A 16,838-nucleotide genomic window follows, 5' to 3' on the forward strand; every position below is an offset into this window, starting at 1 on the left:
GACTGCACACATGCACTACAATGTCCTTCCTCACCTTGGCCTGCGCATGGCTGTGATCACACAGGAATTCCAAATTTGTTTTGGAGTTTTCTTGCAATATTCCAGGGACTGATAGCAGTCAGCATGGCAGTATCTGAGGGTCATATGTTTCCACATCCCTGTGTTCCCTGCCCCCCAGTCTCCCTGCTTTTTCTGACCCTCCCTACCTTGTCCCTTCATTGCTCTTTGGTTTTTGATGCTTTACCCCCAAAGTTTCCTCCCCTTCAAACACATTTTCAGGGACTACACTTCTGCAGGAACAAACAGAAGCAATCAATACAATAAGTGTATTGCCTCCTCTCAGAGGATCACCCGTCTCTGGATCAATTTAGAGAGAGACAGATGGTAACCAAACAAATCCTCGTATCTGTAAGATCAATTCCTTCCCTGTAGTTCACACTGAAAAGCCAGTTTGGAAGGGAAGCTTTAATTCTGTGTCTCACAGGTCAGATTTTATGCTGACTTTGGGACAGGGAAGATGCCCATCTGTTTTATATTGAGGAGCTCCATATAACACATGCAGGGAAGAGAGCTTCCAGTCATTCCTTGAGCAAATATGGATAGCAAGGTGTGACAGGCAGATAGCAAGGTATGACAGGCAGACTCCACAGCAAAATGGGACACACAATGCAGCAACAGCAACAAGTAAGACCACACAAATTACAGCTTCAAACATGAGCACCACTACAAAAGAAAGTGAGTTTTAAAGCAAGCAGTGTGATTGATCTTTTGCAATGGAGTCTGAAGCCCAGGGAATGCTTCAGAAGCAGTGCTAGCAGAAAGCTTTGTCATGTTCAGATTAACTACAGGAAGAGCCTAGCATGAAGTTCCTTGATCTTACACCCACTAAACCAGAAGGCAGGTGGCAGATTTCATGACAAACCTCGATTCCAAAGCATAAGGAACCTTATTTATCTTGTTGCAGTTCTGCTACGCCACTTTTTACTACTTGATAAGATGTTCAACAGGAAAATTCATGGTCATTAACAGAGCCTCTACCTTCCAGAGGCTGTACTAACCACTATTACAGGATTTTCTTCAGTCAACAATAAATGACACTTCAAAAGAATGATGCAAATTACCTGGCCGGCTAGGAAGGGGAGGGAAGGCTCCTGGGTGATGAATAGGGATGAACTGGGAACTGCTGGCCTGGCTTGGAGTCTGAGTTACAGGTGTTTTCCTGGCTTCAGATACCGGAGTCTTCCTCATCTCCGTCTGGGATTTCACCTGATGCAAAAGAAAGTAGGAAGAAATTAAATCACTTGTCCTAAATTTCCACATTAACCATATCACGTCTCAAGCCAAAAATTAAACTCCCAGATTGTCTGAGCAATTATTTTCTTTTCTCTAAGTAACTGAGAGACCTTTAGAACACAGAGCCCTCCTCACTGACCTCAGGCACATTACCCTGCATGTCCTCAGGCACTTCTCACCTCACAACAGCACTCAAGGATATTTACTCAGAAGATGCAAGAGGCTCCTTCTCTAGCATGAGAGTGAGAAGCACACACAGTGTCTCACACCATCCAAGGAACTTACCACGCTGCTCACCTGCACTGTTTAAAAACAAAAAGTGCAGATGCTGCTATGCTTCTCCTAGGGCACTGCTTCAACCTAAGTTATGCTACTTACCTGCAGCACCTTAAAAAACAAGCACTGCCACACTCTTCCTGGGGAGTTCTCTCAGCCTAATCCATACAGTGGTGTATATGCACAAACTCCACACTATGGAATTCTTTTGACCCAGAGCATACAAGACAAACAGCAGAAGTGCCTCACCTCATTCAGTTTACTGTGTCACTGTGGGGTGTTATGTTAAAAGAGCTGCACCAGTCAAAGGCAGAGAGAAGAATGGAATGTAATGTTTACCTTATTCTGAGTCTCCCGCGGTCTGGGTCTTCCTGGGGAGGAAGACAGAGGGGAAGACTACTTTCCCTTTCTGTTCAGCTCGGCAGAACTGCCTGGAATGCAAGATGGAGCAGGCAGGAAAAAGACAGCAAGCAAGGAACCCGGGCAATACAGAAAGGGCCCAGGAGCAGACCTGACACCAAGGCTCAAAGGTGAGTGAAAGAAAGGGTTGTATCAGGGATCAAATTAAAAAAAATCCAAACCAAACAACAACAACAACCCCCACACCATAACTGTGTGGGGTTTATTTAGGCATTTAGTGCTGCTGAGTTGAAAGGAGTTACAGGACAGTTGTTTTCTGCCAAATTACAGTAGTAAAGGGGTAGATGCATTCATATCCTTTCTTAAGGTCTTTTTCAAATTGAATTTCCCCATGTAGAAATTATGGCAGTGTAGGGTTCTTTCTGAATTTGTAAAATTGGGAGATTTGGGTGGATTTTTCATTTCCCACTACAAAAAGTCTGGAGGGAACTCCACCTCAAGGTTCTGGCTGATGCTAAGCACCATGAACAATGCAGGCCCTTGCTCATGCTGCATCTCTTCACCCTCCATCACATTCAGTATATTTAACTTACATTGTGCTGTCCCTTTCCCCTCCACAGTAAGCCAAATATTTTTACAACCCATATCAAGCACTATGCATTTTTTTATGGAAATGCTGGAGAATTCAAAGACACTCTTCCTGCCATGGCATTTTAAAACTCGAGCTCTATCCATCAAAAACTCAAGTATGCTATAACACATTTCCAGAGGATGGCTTCCAAAAGGCCCCCTGCATGATTTACAGTTAACTTTATAAAAACATAAATTACTAAAATCAATTAATCAAGACAAATTTCAGTTCCTTCCTTGCTGCTATTTGATATTACCTCAGAAGTGTCAATGCTACCAAATATTTGCCCCTATAATAGCCCTAAGTGTTCCTACACAGTGCCTGAGAGAGGCACCATTTTATCACAGGGACCTCTTAAGAGTATGCTACACTTTGAGTTGGTCTGCACTGAGCTTCCTTGGCTCCTAACATTATCTTCCCTAGAGAGCAGAGATTCAACCCAGATCACATCCTGCCTGAGCATGCAAGTTTCCCATGCATCTGCAAAGCAGGACTGATCACTTCTGTACCACATTCTTCACATTTTTGCAAAGTAGGAACTGCAGCATTTAAGCTTTTGAAGGCAATGAACTATGTAGAAAATAAAGCATGAAATTGTCAGGAGTGCCAAAGCAGAACAAACAGTCCACCAACTGGTATGAAACCTACACTGGTTTCTCAGTGTGGGGGAAAGCAAGCCCTCCCTCTATTCTGGAGCAGGTCTGGATAAGCAAGCCCACCAAATTATATGAAACAAAAGGCATTTCACTGGACTTGTTGCCCTAAATACAGCTGATGGAGTTAAAAAGCCAAAATTAATTTCTACACAAGAGACAAACAATAACAGACAACATCAGAGCAGATTCTGCTACAGCTGGGTTTGTTCTACCTTAAGACTAAATCAAGCAAATTTCTGATAAATAAACTGTTGTCACTATCCAGAAAGCTACACATAATCCTCAGATCTGGCAGGTTTTAATCCACCTGAAGTCCTTATTTTGCAAGACAGGGGCACAAAGATCAAAGCTGGGAGTTATGCTCAGACCTGCAATGACATTCCAGATCCATTTGACAAATAAATAAGAAACTTGCTATTCTAACTCATCTATGCTGGCTTTCAGATACCAGAATCATGTTTCATGACTCACCCCCTGGTTTCTGTAGCCTTTACAGAAACCCTCTGTACCCCAAGTTATCCCCTGCAAAACCAACTGAATAATGCTGCCAGTTCAGACACTCCATTTCATAACCAGGATGTTTAACAGCAAATCATCAGGAGGAAAAGAGGGAGAATAATCCAAGGCTCCCAAACAGCACAGGCTGGAAAAACTGAAAGAGATGGCTGTCTAGCCTGGGGAAAAGACCTCAATTGCCTTACAGGCCTTTGGAGCAGCTGCAAAGAGGAAGAAGTTATTCTGCAGACCTGTCTTGGGCAGCAGTAATGGGCTTACACAGAGGCAAGGGACATAAGGTGCATCAGGAAATAATTTCCACTTACAAGAACAGTGAAGAACTAACAGTTTCTCTAGGGAAATAACAGAAATCTCCATCACTATCATTGAATGGTTCCAGTTATTATCAGGGAATGACCTGAGATACAGCCAAATTGTCCAGGTACAGATCAGATCAGCCCTGACACTCTCTACCCTCATTTACTATGACTTGGTGGAAGGCAGACCAGCAAATTCACTGTTTACTTGATATATTTCATATGTAATGCTCAAATAAATAGATAAAAAAGCATGCCTCTAAAAAATACAACTGGTAAAAGAGCAGCCAAAACCAAACCATTTTGACCAAGTGCCTCAGCACAGATTGATGATTTAAGAGCACAGTGGCTTTCTTTACTTTGACAGACACTTGGTTGCACTCACATTACAGAGGCTCTTACTCCACATATATACAATTTGCTGCTTTTGTGACATGTTCAGTTTGTTGAATGTGCACCAGTCAACTGAAGTGAAAATGCAGAGTACCCAGTTCCTTCACAACAGACCCCAGAATAGCAAGCGCATGACTATGACCTGGTGACGTGAGCTGCCTTGGTGGCCTAAATAATTTGTGGAATGGGCAGAAATCTATCTTTTAGGACAGTTATAGCACCTCTCATTGCACTATTTTTCTCCCTCTTCCTCCTTTTTTAAGATAGCATCAAGGAAAAGCAAAGAGATGCTAAGACAACCATCACCTGATCTTTGAGGTAGAAATATTTTATATTATTGAGCATTAGCTGCAGGGCCCACAGCAAGACCTCAGCTGTACCATACTCTACACAAGCAGAGACTGCCCTGACACAACATGGCACTGTCTCAGGCACAGTATCCCTCTGAGCTGAAGGCTTACCTGAACTGCCACATTCTGCTTTCCTGCTTCCTGCATCTTATCCAAGCCACATTTCTTGGTCTCGTTCTTCCTTTTATTGTTATCCTTCTTCCCATCATTCTTATTTGCCACTATTCCTTTGCTAAAGTCCCGTCTCTCCCTTGCTATGTCCTTTGGGGGGTAGATGCGCCCTTGCTCTCTGTTCATCTCCCGGGGCTTGATATTCTCTTTGAAGGTGACCATGGGTTTTTCTCCTGCATCACAGCTGTTGCTCAGGCTTCTGCCAGAGGACAGCACTGATTTGAGTCCAGGGCTCCCATCGGCACACAGTGGCTCCACCATGGATGTCTCCTGCAAGGTGAGACTCTCTTTGGCTTCACTAGGGTCCTCCAGTAAGAGCTCTGGGATTTCTGTCACAAACAAGAGCTTTCCTACCTCATTTTCACATTGAATCAACCTGAAAAAGACAGCAAGGAATTAAAAAGCAAGTACATACACTACATTACTCTGTGAAGGAATAGCATGCTGACCCACAGAACATATTATTAGTGCTGTCAGCATCTTGTGCTCACATTTCAGCTAACTGCTGTGTTGAACAGAGAGAAAAATAACACTCCACACTGGCTCCTGTGTCACCTCAGCTTCCAGCAGCATGGGAAACACTGAGTACTTGCAATTACCTTGGCTGGTTATCAGCAATCCATTTGCCTGTGAAGATCAGGCGCTGCTGCCGTATCCGACGTTGCTGCCCCTCTTTATCCCCTGTAATTGCCTGGTGGCCTTTGGAAAAATCCAAGTTCCTAGTATTGAAGCAGAAGAGGGAATATTAATTACACAATTACCCTCTGCAATATCCTATTTTTCTAGAAATACGTGTCAGCATTGCTCTATGAAAAGCTCTGAACTTTCACCAGATATTATTCAAAACATGGCTGTTAAGAGGTGTCTGATTTACACATGTAATTCTCATCTGGTAAGATGTATCTACATTAAAGAGGTTCAGCAGGGTCATGAGCAATATTATAACCTCAAGAATTTCTTAGGGCTACATCATCCATTGCAGTTATTTTGAAGAGACCAACACCAATCTATACAGCAGTAAACAGACATAGATAAGATATTGTATGGAACAGGTCAATGCCTGCAGAAGTTGTGACATCAGCAAGGGTGCAGGACCCTTCAGCTGTCACCCACCTGAACGAGGGCCTCAGAGCCAGGAATCCTTGCAACTCAAATTCTTCTGGAAGCGGGGTTGCTGGCAAATAGACAGTAAACAGCATAAGGAAAGCATGAAAGCATTGAACACAGTATCTTATTGCTTATTTGCTCCTTATTTGCTCTTCAACTGTAACTCCCCACATCAGCAGGAAAAACATTGGTTTTCACAGTTCTTTAGAGCACAGACTAAGTGTCCTTACCATTATTACTGGATAGATCTTCTTCATGAGGCTGGAAACTATTTAGAAGAGAGATCAGCCAGGGCCATATGCTAAAAATTAGAAAACAGGCAAACCCTGAGTGAAAACTGCATAACATGGGATGCGTTTGCTTTACCAAAAAACACTGAATGGTGTTAACATCACAATTTACATTAATCCTCTGATTCCCAAGAAAAGTTTCTTGCAAAGAGTCAGTTAAAAGACCACTTTATTGAAAGAATTACTATTACTAAAAAACCAACCTGAAGTTCCCAAGGAAGCCAAGCTCTCACAGCACAGACAGCAGGCCAGAGAGCCTTTTGTGAATTTAACCAGATAAACCTAGAGTATTAGCAAGTGCTGCAAACACCTGATTGCAATTCATGCTTTGCAGTCCAAAGCTGATGGCTCTCAAGGCATAGTCAATGAATCAGTTTAGGCAGCAAAGGAATTTATCAAGTCCCAGCTGTGCAGAAGCACTTCTGCTCTGTGAACAACACCACTGCACTGTAGTGCTGGAGCATTTACCACCAAGGGAAGAGACTCTAAGCAAGGGCTGCACCAAGCAAGACCATTAAACTAGAGGTGAACTTGCAGTCCCCTGCCTAGCTCTCACAATACCTGTAACAAGCAATGATTGGAAATTCTTCCCAAAGGCCCTGGAGCAAACAATTTTAAAATCACACTGATCATTGTGTTAAGGTTTAACTGCTACCACCAGACTGCTTTGCTAAAAGCTCCCACTCAAAAAGTCCAAAAATCCTTCTGCTTTACTGATGGGCACCACAAACAATAGAAAACTATTTCAGGATGCCCACTGTGCTCAGGGTAGGAGAAATGAATGTGTCCTCCACAGCAAGGCTTCCAGCCATCATCCAGCACAGAGCCTGGAGAATGCACCGTGCCTCCAACAGCACTGCACACCCTCAGCTGCTCTCCTGCATGGCTGCAGGCATAGACAGCATGATCTTCATGGTTATTCTCTACACTACACTGAGCAACAGCTCCTTCCCATGACTGACAAGGAACAAAAGAAGGAAAAAACACCCCAGATATCTTCAATAAGGCAAGCAAATCAATAATATGTTATCCAGAAAATGGGTTCCTTCAGAGAATCCCAGAATGGTTTGGGCTGGAAGGGACCTCCCACCCTGTGCCATGGGTAGGAACACCTTCCACCACCCCAAGGTTGCTCCAAGCCCCATCCAGCTTGGCTTGGGACACTTCTAGGGATGGGACAGACACAGCTTCTCTGAGCAAGCTGGGCCAGGGCCTCACTGCCCTCACAGGGAAGGATTTCTTTCTAACCAATCTAAATCTGCCCTCTTTCAGCTTAAAGCCATTTACTCCATGAATTACTACCTGCATGTCCTCTCTGCAGAGACTACTTGATATCAAGCAGGTGTCTTGCCTACTAAAATACATGCATAGGTCTTCCTTCAGGATGTGTGAATGACAATAGTTATCACCATCTCAAAACCACATCTGAACTCTTTTCCTTCATCTTGCCTTTAGGAATTCTGTGATTTAAGCTCCCAAAACTCCACAGGGCTTTTTGTTTCTTATTTTACAAGCCAAAGATGTAGGCACCCCTGTTCCCCATGCATCACACTGCTTTCCTTGGAGAGCTCATCTCAGGAACAATACTCATCCAGCTGCACCAGTAACAGTCACTCCAATCCTAAGAACCACCTTACAGAAACACTTTATTGAATTACAGTAATTCATGAAAAGTTAACAGACTATTTAAAAAATTGCGAGTTTTGAGCAATTCAAGCCTTAATTTATGAGATTAGTGGCAACAGTGAAAAATCAGAGCAACAGATTTTTCCAGATTTTTCCAGTCCAGAACAGTTAGGCCTGCACTGACATTTAAAGAGCCCCTCTACTAAACTGAATTTAACTCCTAGGTGACTACATTCCAACACTGCCCAAGTGATGGTTTAGTGCATAAAATTAAGGCAAGTATTCTCCTGCCACTTCCCCCAGTAATCTGAGAAATCATTATATTAGATAAGACTACAGGAACACTCAGTAATTATGCTCAAACTGGACATTATAAAATAGATCCCCCAATTGTAAAAAACTTACAGGAAACCTAAAGACAAAATAATCAATTTGCTCACGTAACCAACAAATCTCATGTTTTGCTTTATGAACCTTTTAGCACATACACTTTCTATCATTTTGGTATCTGTAATGATGAGTTGTATGATCACTTTTCCCATGACAAATTTGTGGACCAACAGTAATTAGGACCTTCATGCAACAAAATGTAACAAGAGAAAGATTAACACTCACTACCGTCTCTCATCAACCACTGCCTCCTGGAAAACACTGGGCCTAAGTTTCAGCCAGTCCATCGAAACCTTCACAGCTGGAAGAGGATATGCAGCCCCAGAGTCCTCCTGGTAGTCATTTTGTAAAGGACACTTGCACAGAACTCCAAGAAATGACACTAGAAACAGAGTAAGAGGAAAAAACAAAAGAAAAAAACTCCATTATGTGGGAATGACACTTCAAAGTTGACCAAATAACTTAATCAAACATATCCACTCCATAAACCCCTATTCTAAGAGCTAGTGCTTTAGACCAAGGCAGCCCAGCTACCTCATCTTAAACAGTCCACCAACAGATCATAACACAGGGCTTTTTAAAAGTTTTCTACTATGGAGCAGAATCTTGATGTTTATATCTCTTCAACTGTCATGGCAAGTTGTTTTGGCAAGTTAAAAAAATCAGCTGAGACAAGCCCAGTGCCAAAACAGTCACTCACCTATTTATCAGAAATTATCAACTCAACTACCTACCTGCACTTTATTCACTTCAACCAGCAGGCACACAAATGCACTGAAGCTCTGCAGGCAGGCACCCAGCCCAGACCCCTGAGAGCACAGAAGCTGAGAAAGAGTAACCACACCTGTGTGGCCATGGTGCCTTCAGAATCAACTCCAGGCTGGAATTTGGAGAAATCCAGCTATTCAGAAATGTAGGTGTTGACAAACAAGGCCAAGCTGACAACAGGCTCTATTATGTTAAGCAAATCAGCATTATGTGGCCAGAATCTAAAATGCTCTGCACTTTTACTTATCTCCTAGTTGATATTACCAAAGGCAAAGAAGTAGCTGAGGTCCTGGTTGACTCAACTTGAACTGCAGCCCTGTTGAATCAGAACCAGTTCCATTCAAAGCAACTCCAACTGTATGCAGCCAAGTGGGGAGCAGCCCCCAAGAGGGGTACTACTCACTGCCAAGCTGGATCCAGTTTTGCACCCAAGTTAAAATGCTCTTTCAGAACCAGAAAAATGATGCAGAGTTCTGTAAAGCTTCAAACAGAGTAAGTCTGGACACAGAAATCCAGTGTTAGTCAGCACTGCTGGCAGAAATGATCCTGTGTGACCATCATCTCTCACAACTTTCTCCCTAATGTCTATTCTCAGCACTTACCTCAGCCAGCCATTAAGCTGGATCCTGACAGGAAATTACTAATGGATTCCACATTAAAATCAAGAGAACTCCAAAAATCAATTAGCTCCCACACTTACTGAAGAGAGCCAGGAGCTGTGTCCAGCAGAGCTGCTCATCCTGGCTGTAGCTGTGCTGCTCTGTTTCATTGCTGAAGTCTCGCAGGTGGTGCAGCTGGAACAGGTTGATCACAGTAATATGGACTAACTGCTGAGAGTTGAAGGCCTTCTGGAACAACAACCTCTGCAACAAGCACACAGGGTGGACATATTTTTAGATGGCAAAACACATGCTTGAAAGGACTGGTAGGTGCTCCTTCACTGCTTGACTAATGTTTCTGCTCTTACACGACATTTATTCTGGATTTTATTTTCAGGTCATCCCTCGCAGCACAGCACTGGGCTTCCCAGGAGGACCCCACTGTTAAGCACAAGGTTTTTGCTTGCACACCAGCTCAGACACACAACAAATCAACATCCCCTTTGCATATGGTTCTCTTCAAGACCAAGTGCAACTTGGAATGTGCACAGACAACACTGCAAAGGCCCATAGATCCACTGGGTTTCTCTGCCTTTCAAAGAACCAGCATGGAGAAGGTGACATTTTAAAAAAACACCCCAGGAAAATTTAACTACTGCATGGTTATGCATTAAAGACTAATTCCACACCTGACTTCATGGGTCACAAAACGCCTCTGTGGACTAAAATAGAGAGAGCTATTTACAAATGTCTTTCAGTAACTATGCTAAAAAAGACACCTTCCCCAGGACAGGAAAAGAGACCTCAAGGCTTTTTAGGTGAAAAAAAAGAGCTATCCTAAATCTCAGCCAACGTATCTTCAGACACAACAATCAGGGAATCAGCTAGATTAACTAGTGTAAGCATCAGGAAAAGGTTTAAGCTCCACATTCTCCCTTGACACTCTGATTTAGGGCATGAAGCACCAGCATTGTACACCTGACAACTGAGACTAGCAGAGCTGCCAGCAGCAGCACCCAGGGCCTGGCTGAACGCTCCCAACCCTGCAACTGCCCTCATCAGAATTAAAATGAGCCACAAAGTTAAACTAATTCACTACCATACAGCCAACTTCACATCAACATTCAACTTGGTGAAGCCAGAAGAGTTACTCTTTGATAAATTACCTTGTGTTGCATAATATAAACAAAAAAGGTAACCTAAGCAGCAAAGCAGGGCTCAATTAGCTGTTTTAACACTCTGGATCAGTCCAGAAAATGAAGACTGTTCCACATGCCTCAGCAATGCTCATAATTATTGATTATAAGCACTATGGAAAAAGCAGTACTTTTTCAACAGCCAGCATCACACATGGAAAGAGAGATACAATTATTTCATGTTGAAACAACATAAACTGCCAGGGTTGGAGTAGCCAATTCATAGGAAATTCTGTGGATTTTTAAATTTATTTTAAAGACAGTGTGAACCTAACTGTAGCAGCACAATTCAAGACAAAAAAGTATAAAAGGACTGTAAAGAACATTTGTGATTTTTATATTGCTCAGACCACATTCCCCTTTCCTATTTTTGAAAAGCATCCACTGCTCTGCTGAACATATTCATCCTCCCTGATGCTTTTCCACAAATTAGGAAGCTGAAGCAGAGCAGTTTCCAAAAGGCATTTACCAGTTGACACTATGTTCTCTCTGAAACTATACTACTTTGCATAAATACCTTACAAAATTCTTTTGTTTTGATCTTGGCTATTCTGTCCAACATAATGAGCTGGGTATGTAATCAATGGGACTCCTGGATTTTCCATGGAAAACATGTTCAGCATAGTTCTAGTCTGCACAAAGTAACGTTGTATGGGGCACTTTTCAAGGGCAAACTGTTAACAGGAGAGGCAGGTTTCCCAAGGCAGATTAAAAGCAGCCTTAATAACCACTGGGAGTGAATGATAAACATCCAAAACATGAAGCTCTCTAAATTCCTCAGGCCACCAAGCCAAGACTCCACAGATTGATCAAGTCCTTCTCACAGGTATCCAAGAATTATGCAGGTTGAAGAGCAGAGAATCAACAGTGGTCACTGATTTCTCCTGTATCTCCACCAACAATGGACCATGTGTCAAATGGGGAAAATCCCTAATTTGGCAGAAGTTACCAGAACTATACAATGTTAGCTGCAATGCAAACCTTCCCTAACTGGCTACTTGAACTTCCTGTATTTTATCATGTGAAAGAATGATTACTGAACTGTAATTTCTGAACTCAGCTGCTAAAAATATACTCAATATACTAATTAATACGTTGTTAGAACTAACCTTGAACTGTTCTTCCAGCTTTTCTCGAAGAGGGCTCAGCTTCTCCAAGCTCTTACTCAGGTACACATGGCCATGAAATTTAATAAATGCCTTGATGAAGTCAGACACGCTCCATCGAGTCTTCACCTCATCACGACTGCATTTAGAACAGACACACCTGATTCAGTCTTTGGAATTACACACAGCTGCACATAACCACAGAATTACTCCAAAATGAGGGAGGAATATCCTGCAAAGCTACTTTTTGTGTTGGCACAAGATGCTTATTTCCTGCATTCACTAATCACAGTCAGGAGCATCACATTCTTTTTTCCATGCACCTCTGAGGATGCTCTGACTGGACAAGGGCTGAGGGATTTCTATTCCACTGCCAAATATGAATAACTTCTAGCAAGGCAGGTACTTTTAGAAGAAATATCTTCCAACTTACCTGAGTGGCAATAATTTACTTAGTCTCACCTTTCCAGTGCTTTAGAAAGTGCTTTTTGTAGGTTAGTGGAGGCAGCTGGGAAAGGAAACTTCACAGCAATGCTTCTGCAGTAGTAGAAAATTGTGGTCAAGTGGTCTCCTTTGGAGGAAGCTAGGATAGCCAACTGATTATAAGGCTGACCTAAGGGAGAAAAGGACAAGCTGTCCAACAAGTTGTCCTGGGGAAACATGCTAGATTTCAGAGTACATGTGGTCATCTGGAAAGGGAGCATAAAGTCCTCAGTTCTTCAACAGGCAAGGCTTAGATGCACCTGCTGACCCTTCCACCCCAGCCTCAGATCTGAACTACTCCAGTGAAAAAGCTTCTAAATTTGTGGTGCATCAGCTGTTTGGAGGGTTTTGTCTGTTTGTTTTGTTTGCTTGTGTTGCCTTTGTTGCTAGATTTTTGTTTTGGGGTTTGGTGTTTTTGGTTGTGGGTTTTTGTTTGTCTGTTTTGTTGCCTTTTTTTTTTTATTTTTTACTTTGGAAGGAGAAGGATTGGGTATGGGGGTCTCTGATTTTGTTTGGTTGTTTGTTTCAGGGGGCTGAGTTTTTGTTTTGGTCAGTTAGAATGCAACTGGTTAAAAAATTTGATTACTAGTTTCAGCAGCCCAGCTCAAAAGTGACTTATCCTTCTATCACCATCCCTACATTTTGGGCCACTGGAAGACAATAGCTCAAAAGCTAGATCCCTGAACTAAAGAACTCATTAACTCCTATCAGAAACTATAAATTGGCACGGAATGAACAATAAAAGAAAAAAAAAAAAACCAATGCTGGTGTAAAGCAAGTTTTCATTAATTGTACTTTATAATGTATGAATGTAGGAGTACAGCAGTAGTGAAGCCTTGGAGTAAAGCTGTGTATTACTTCCCTTGTTTCTAAACCTGCACAAAAGGAAGCAACACGGATCATGCAAATAACCATTATCTAAATGATTTACTGACATGTGAGACATGGTTCTATGGTTTGGAGAGGAATATTCATATAAAAGCCCAGGTTTTCAACTGCCACAGAAGAAAACAATACCCCAAATCTTCCTTTGGAATTATGAACTGGAAAGGTATCCCAGACTCACCATTAGAAGGGACAAGCTGAGCTGCATGTCTATAGTAAGACTCTGCCTGGCTGGTCTGATTCCTATAGCGAGCTAAGAAAACAGCAAAAAAACCCAAGTTGAGGCACAAAATTCCAGTCCCCTGCAGTTACTTCCATAAAATGCAACTTACCTGAAGAGCATTTCACTAGTATTTCAGAAATAAGCATCAGAAGAATGAGCAATTACACCAAACAGCACCAAGATTTGACACATTCAATTCTGAGGTGACTGTTTTGCCTCAGACCTAAGACTGTCTTATGGACAACAGTACCAAGAATACCACATACAGAGAGCTAAAAGTATTTTTCATCCCTCTTTGCACAACCACCAACTAGATCTATTTATAGGTTGTTCAAAAAGCAACTGCAAATTCCTGTGAAAAGAGAACTTTCTACAACACCAAGTTTTACTCAAATCAAGAAAGAAATAAACCTGTTGAACTTAATGCAAGAAAGAAACCCCATTTATGAAAGATTGGATTTCTAACTGGTGCCCTTGAACATAAGATATTAGTGTTCTGGAATGGAGAAGTGTGCTAGCCTGCTGCAACAAGCTTTTGTAATAGTTACCAGTTTCAGCACTTTCCTGTGCCTACCAGCTAGAACATGATTAAAATGCTAGGAGACAGACGCTAGCAGATCACTAGCAAGCCAGTGATTAACTGTCTCCATGTGTTAATGTGTAACAAACACTAGATAAGTCTGAACAGAGTTTCTTTCCAGGTCCTTCCCCGTGCTGCAATCACCACAGGCACAATCAGAAACTAGCTGCTGAAGTGGAACACACGGAGATCCCTCTCTAGAAGCTGAACACAGACAGAACTCCACGTCCCAGCCCTTCCCTTCTGAAGCTCACCAATATCTCCCAGGTGGACAAGGCAGTGCTGGCAGATGTAGGAGCAGGAGCTGGACTGCGGCTTCACGATGGCGCTGGTGTGCGTCTGTTTATTGCTAATGATCCCCAGCTGGGAAGACTTCACACGGCACGGCAGGTCCACGTTAAAAACTGTGCACAATTCCTGGAGTAACTGCAAAAACGGCCTGGGTCAGTGGCAGCTCCAGCCAGCCATTGGAAAGGCATCAAAACAAGTCACTAAACCAACAGAGCGCCACTCAGAGGTGTGTGCTCACCACAGATGAGCCAAACATATTTGGGGTGAACAAGCTCAAGTTACTAAAAGTGAGTATACACTCACATTTATACATTCTCCATATGGAATTCATTGACTTCCATTGTGTCCACTGTGTTCATCTGCCCAGTAAGAAGAAGCTCTGCATCCCAAACCAGTAAGCAACTCAATCCTCATGATATTTAAATCACCAAGGATTTATCAGTGGAGACTGACTATGGGAGGTCTACAGATATTGGTGGGTTTTATGGTTTTATCTTTTTGTTTTGTTTTTTCAGTAGGACGCTCAAGAGGAACACAGTGGGTTTTATACCTTCAAGAAGTGACACTGTTCTCTGAAAATATTAGAAAGGAACATCCCTCACCCTTCAAAGCAGCTTGTTCCAACATAAGAAATCCAACTTCAACTTTAGAAAGAAACTATTCCAATTTTAACTTTCGAAAGAAGCTGGAACATAACCAAGTTGATAAGCAACACAAGGCAATACTAACAGTTCAGGGACTGAGGTGTCAGCAAATATTTGCACTAAGCCAACACTGAGACTCTTTCAAGGAAAAAGGCATCAGCTACTTGATCAAATATTTCAAAAGCTGATTGAAAGAAAGCCTCAACTCTGCCATTCTAATTAGTGCTTTTAAAGTTTTTCCTAACGGACTCCAGCAAATACTCTGCAAATGGCAACCAGAGAGTGAAGAGTGTTTGTTGGACTGAGTTCTAGGGTAAAAAATGCAGGTAAGAAGTGACAGACTTTCTCCCAGCTGGGAACATGCTCAGTCTCCAAATAAAACAGACCTGCAGGAGGGTTGTACTTCCAGATAAAGGCACAGAGAAAGCCCATGGCTGACAGAAACACATACTCTATCAGCAAGATGTGACATGATGCTTTTGCTTGCTGCAGAAAGAGGTTTGTGTTACACCTCACACCCCTTTGCCTCTGTCTTTATACAGTACACAAAAAAATTCCTAAACAAGAGCGATCTCACAGATGAAAGCTGGATAAAAGAGAGCATCTTGACATCTTCAAAGATGCCAAATTAAGAAAATTCATGCTCTTGTTCAAAGATGTCACTTGGGGAAGCCTCACAGCTGGAGAACAGGTACCTTGGCTGAGCCAAGGCTTTAGGCTGAAAATGTAATTAACATCACAGCAAACAGAGAAAGATGACCCAGTCTGTAGTGTCAAGCTCAGAAAGAGTAAATTCCCTGATCCACTGCAGGAAAGAACAAGGTTTTTGCAAGACAAACAGTGTAGAGGTAGAACGCCCTTGGCAACCATGACAGCTTGTGAAACTGGCTACTTCCAACAAGCAGCTTTACAAAAAATCAATGCTGAAGGGGGAAAAAAGGGTAGCCACAAGGGTACCCTGGGTTGGCATGGCAGATGTCTGGAATCCAAGTAGGAAATGATACAGTACAAATGATCTACTGTGAGTGCTGTAAGCTGAAGACAGTGTAAATCAGCCATGACAAAGTTTACTCTGAACACTGAGAGAGGATTCAGCAACCACAGTGTTGTTGAAGCAGACACCAAATGAGGGGAAAAAGGAAAGAAAGGCAAGTTATCTTTACTAAGGCCATTCTCATACACTGACTCTTATTCTCTATAGTTTAAATCTAATGAAATCTAACATAGGAAAGAGTGTAGGCAAAAAAATGTCAGTGAGAAATAAGTATATGAATAGGAATCACACTCCTTTGGCAATTAACTGAAAACCCTGCAAAAGATTGTTGGCCCAGGAGCACTCAATACAGTTTTGCTTCAGGGGAAGAAAAGTTCCTAGAAGTAAACTAATTATTCTAATTGTTGTCGAAAATGAAGACTTACACCTCAATGCTCATCATTGGTGTTAGGAGTCACAAGGAAGAGGCAAAGAACAAAACATTAGGCCATCACACACATCCTGTGCATCTGCATTTTCTGCACATATTTCTGTTCCTGAGTAACTTAATCCAAGAATAAACTGATTATCCTTGCTTATCCTTCACTATACAGCAAATGAAAAGGAATGAAGGCAATGGCCCACAAACATATATAGGAATGAGAAGCCAAATGGGAATTTTTAGAGAAACAGCAGGAAAAAAGTACTAAGAGCACATCAACTAACTCATCTGCT

The 16,838-nt window shown here is 42.2% G+C and overlaps 1 protein-coding gene across 8 annotated transcripts in view; it reads right to left on the minus strand.

Annotated features, from left to right (window-relative positions):
* SMG7 (SMG7 nonsense mediated mRNA decay factor) overlaps positions 1–16,838 on the minus strand; it is a 56,602-nt gene that overhangs the window by 10,371 nt on the left and 29,393 nt on the right. For 6 of the 8 annotated variants that reach the window (XM_071435974.1, XM_071435975.1, XM_071435977.1 and 3 more), the window contains exons 5-15: positions 14,450–14,621; positions 13,574–13,645; positions 12,487–12,637; positions 12,028–12,163; positions 9,824–9,986; positions 8,581–8,737; positions 6,280–6,350; positions 6,056–6,116; positions 5,542–5,661; positions 4,883–5,318; positions 1,122–1,266 (exon numbers count right to left, since the gene is read on the minus strand). In XM_071435974.1, coding sequence (XP_071292075.1) covers positions 1,122–1,266; positions 4,883–5,318; positions 5,542–5,661; positions 6,056–6,116; positions 6,280–6,350; positions 8,581–8,737; positions 9,824–9,986; positions 12,028–12,163; positions 12,487–12,637; positions 13,574–13,645; positions 14,450–14,621 — 1,684 coding nt within the window. The remainder of the gene's footprint in view (positions 1–1,121; positions 1,267–4,882; positions 5,319–5,541; positions 5,662–6,055; positions 6,117–6,279; positions 6,351–8,580; positions 8,738–9,823; positions 9,987–12,027; positions 12,164–12,486; positions 12,638–13,573; positions 13,646–14,449; positions 14,622–16,838) is intronic. The other 2 variants (XM_071435971.1, XM_071435973.1) reach the window with 1 other exon arrangement.

This window comes from Agelaius tricolor, unplaced genomic scaffold (assembly GCF_023055355.1).
Source record: "Agelaius tricolor isolate 1412-34295 unplaced genomic scaffold, bAgeTri1.0.p SCAF_11, whole genome shotgun sequence".
Classification (NCBI taxonomy): domain Eukaryota; kingdom Metazoa; phylum Chordata; class Aves; order Passeriformes; family Icteridae; genus Agelaius; species Agelaius tricolor.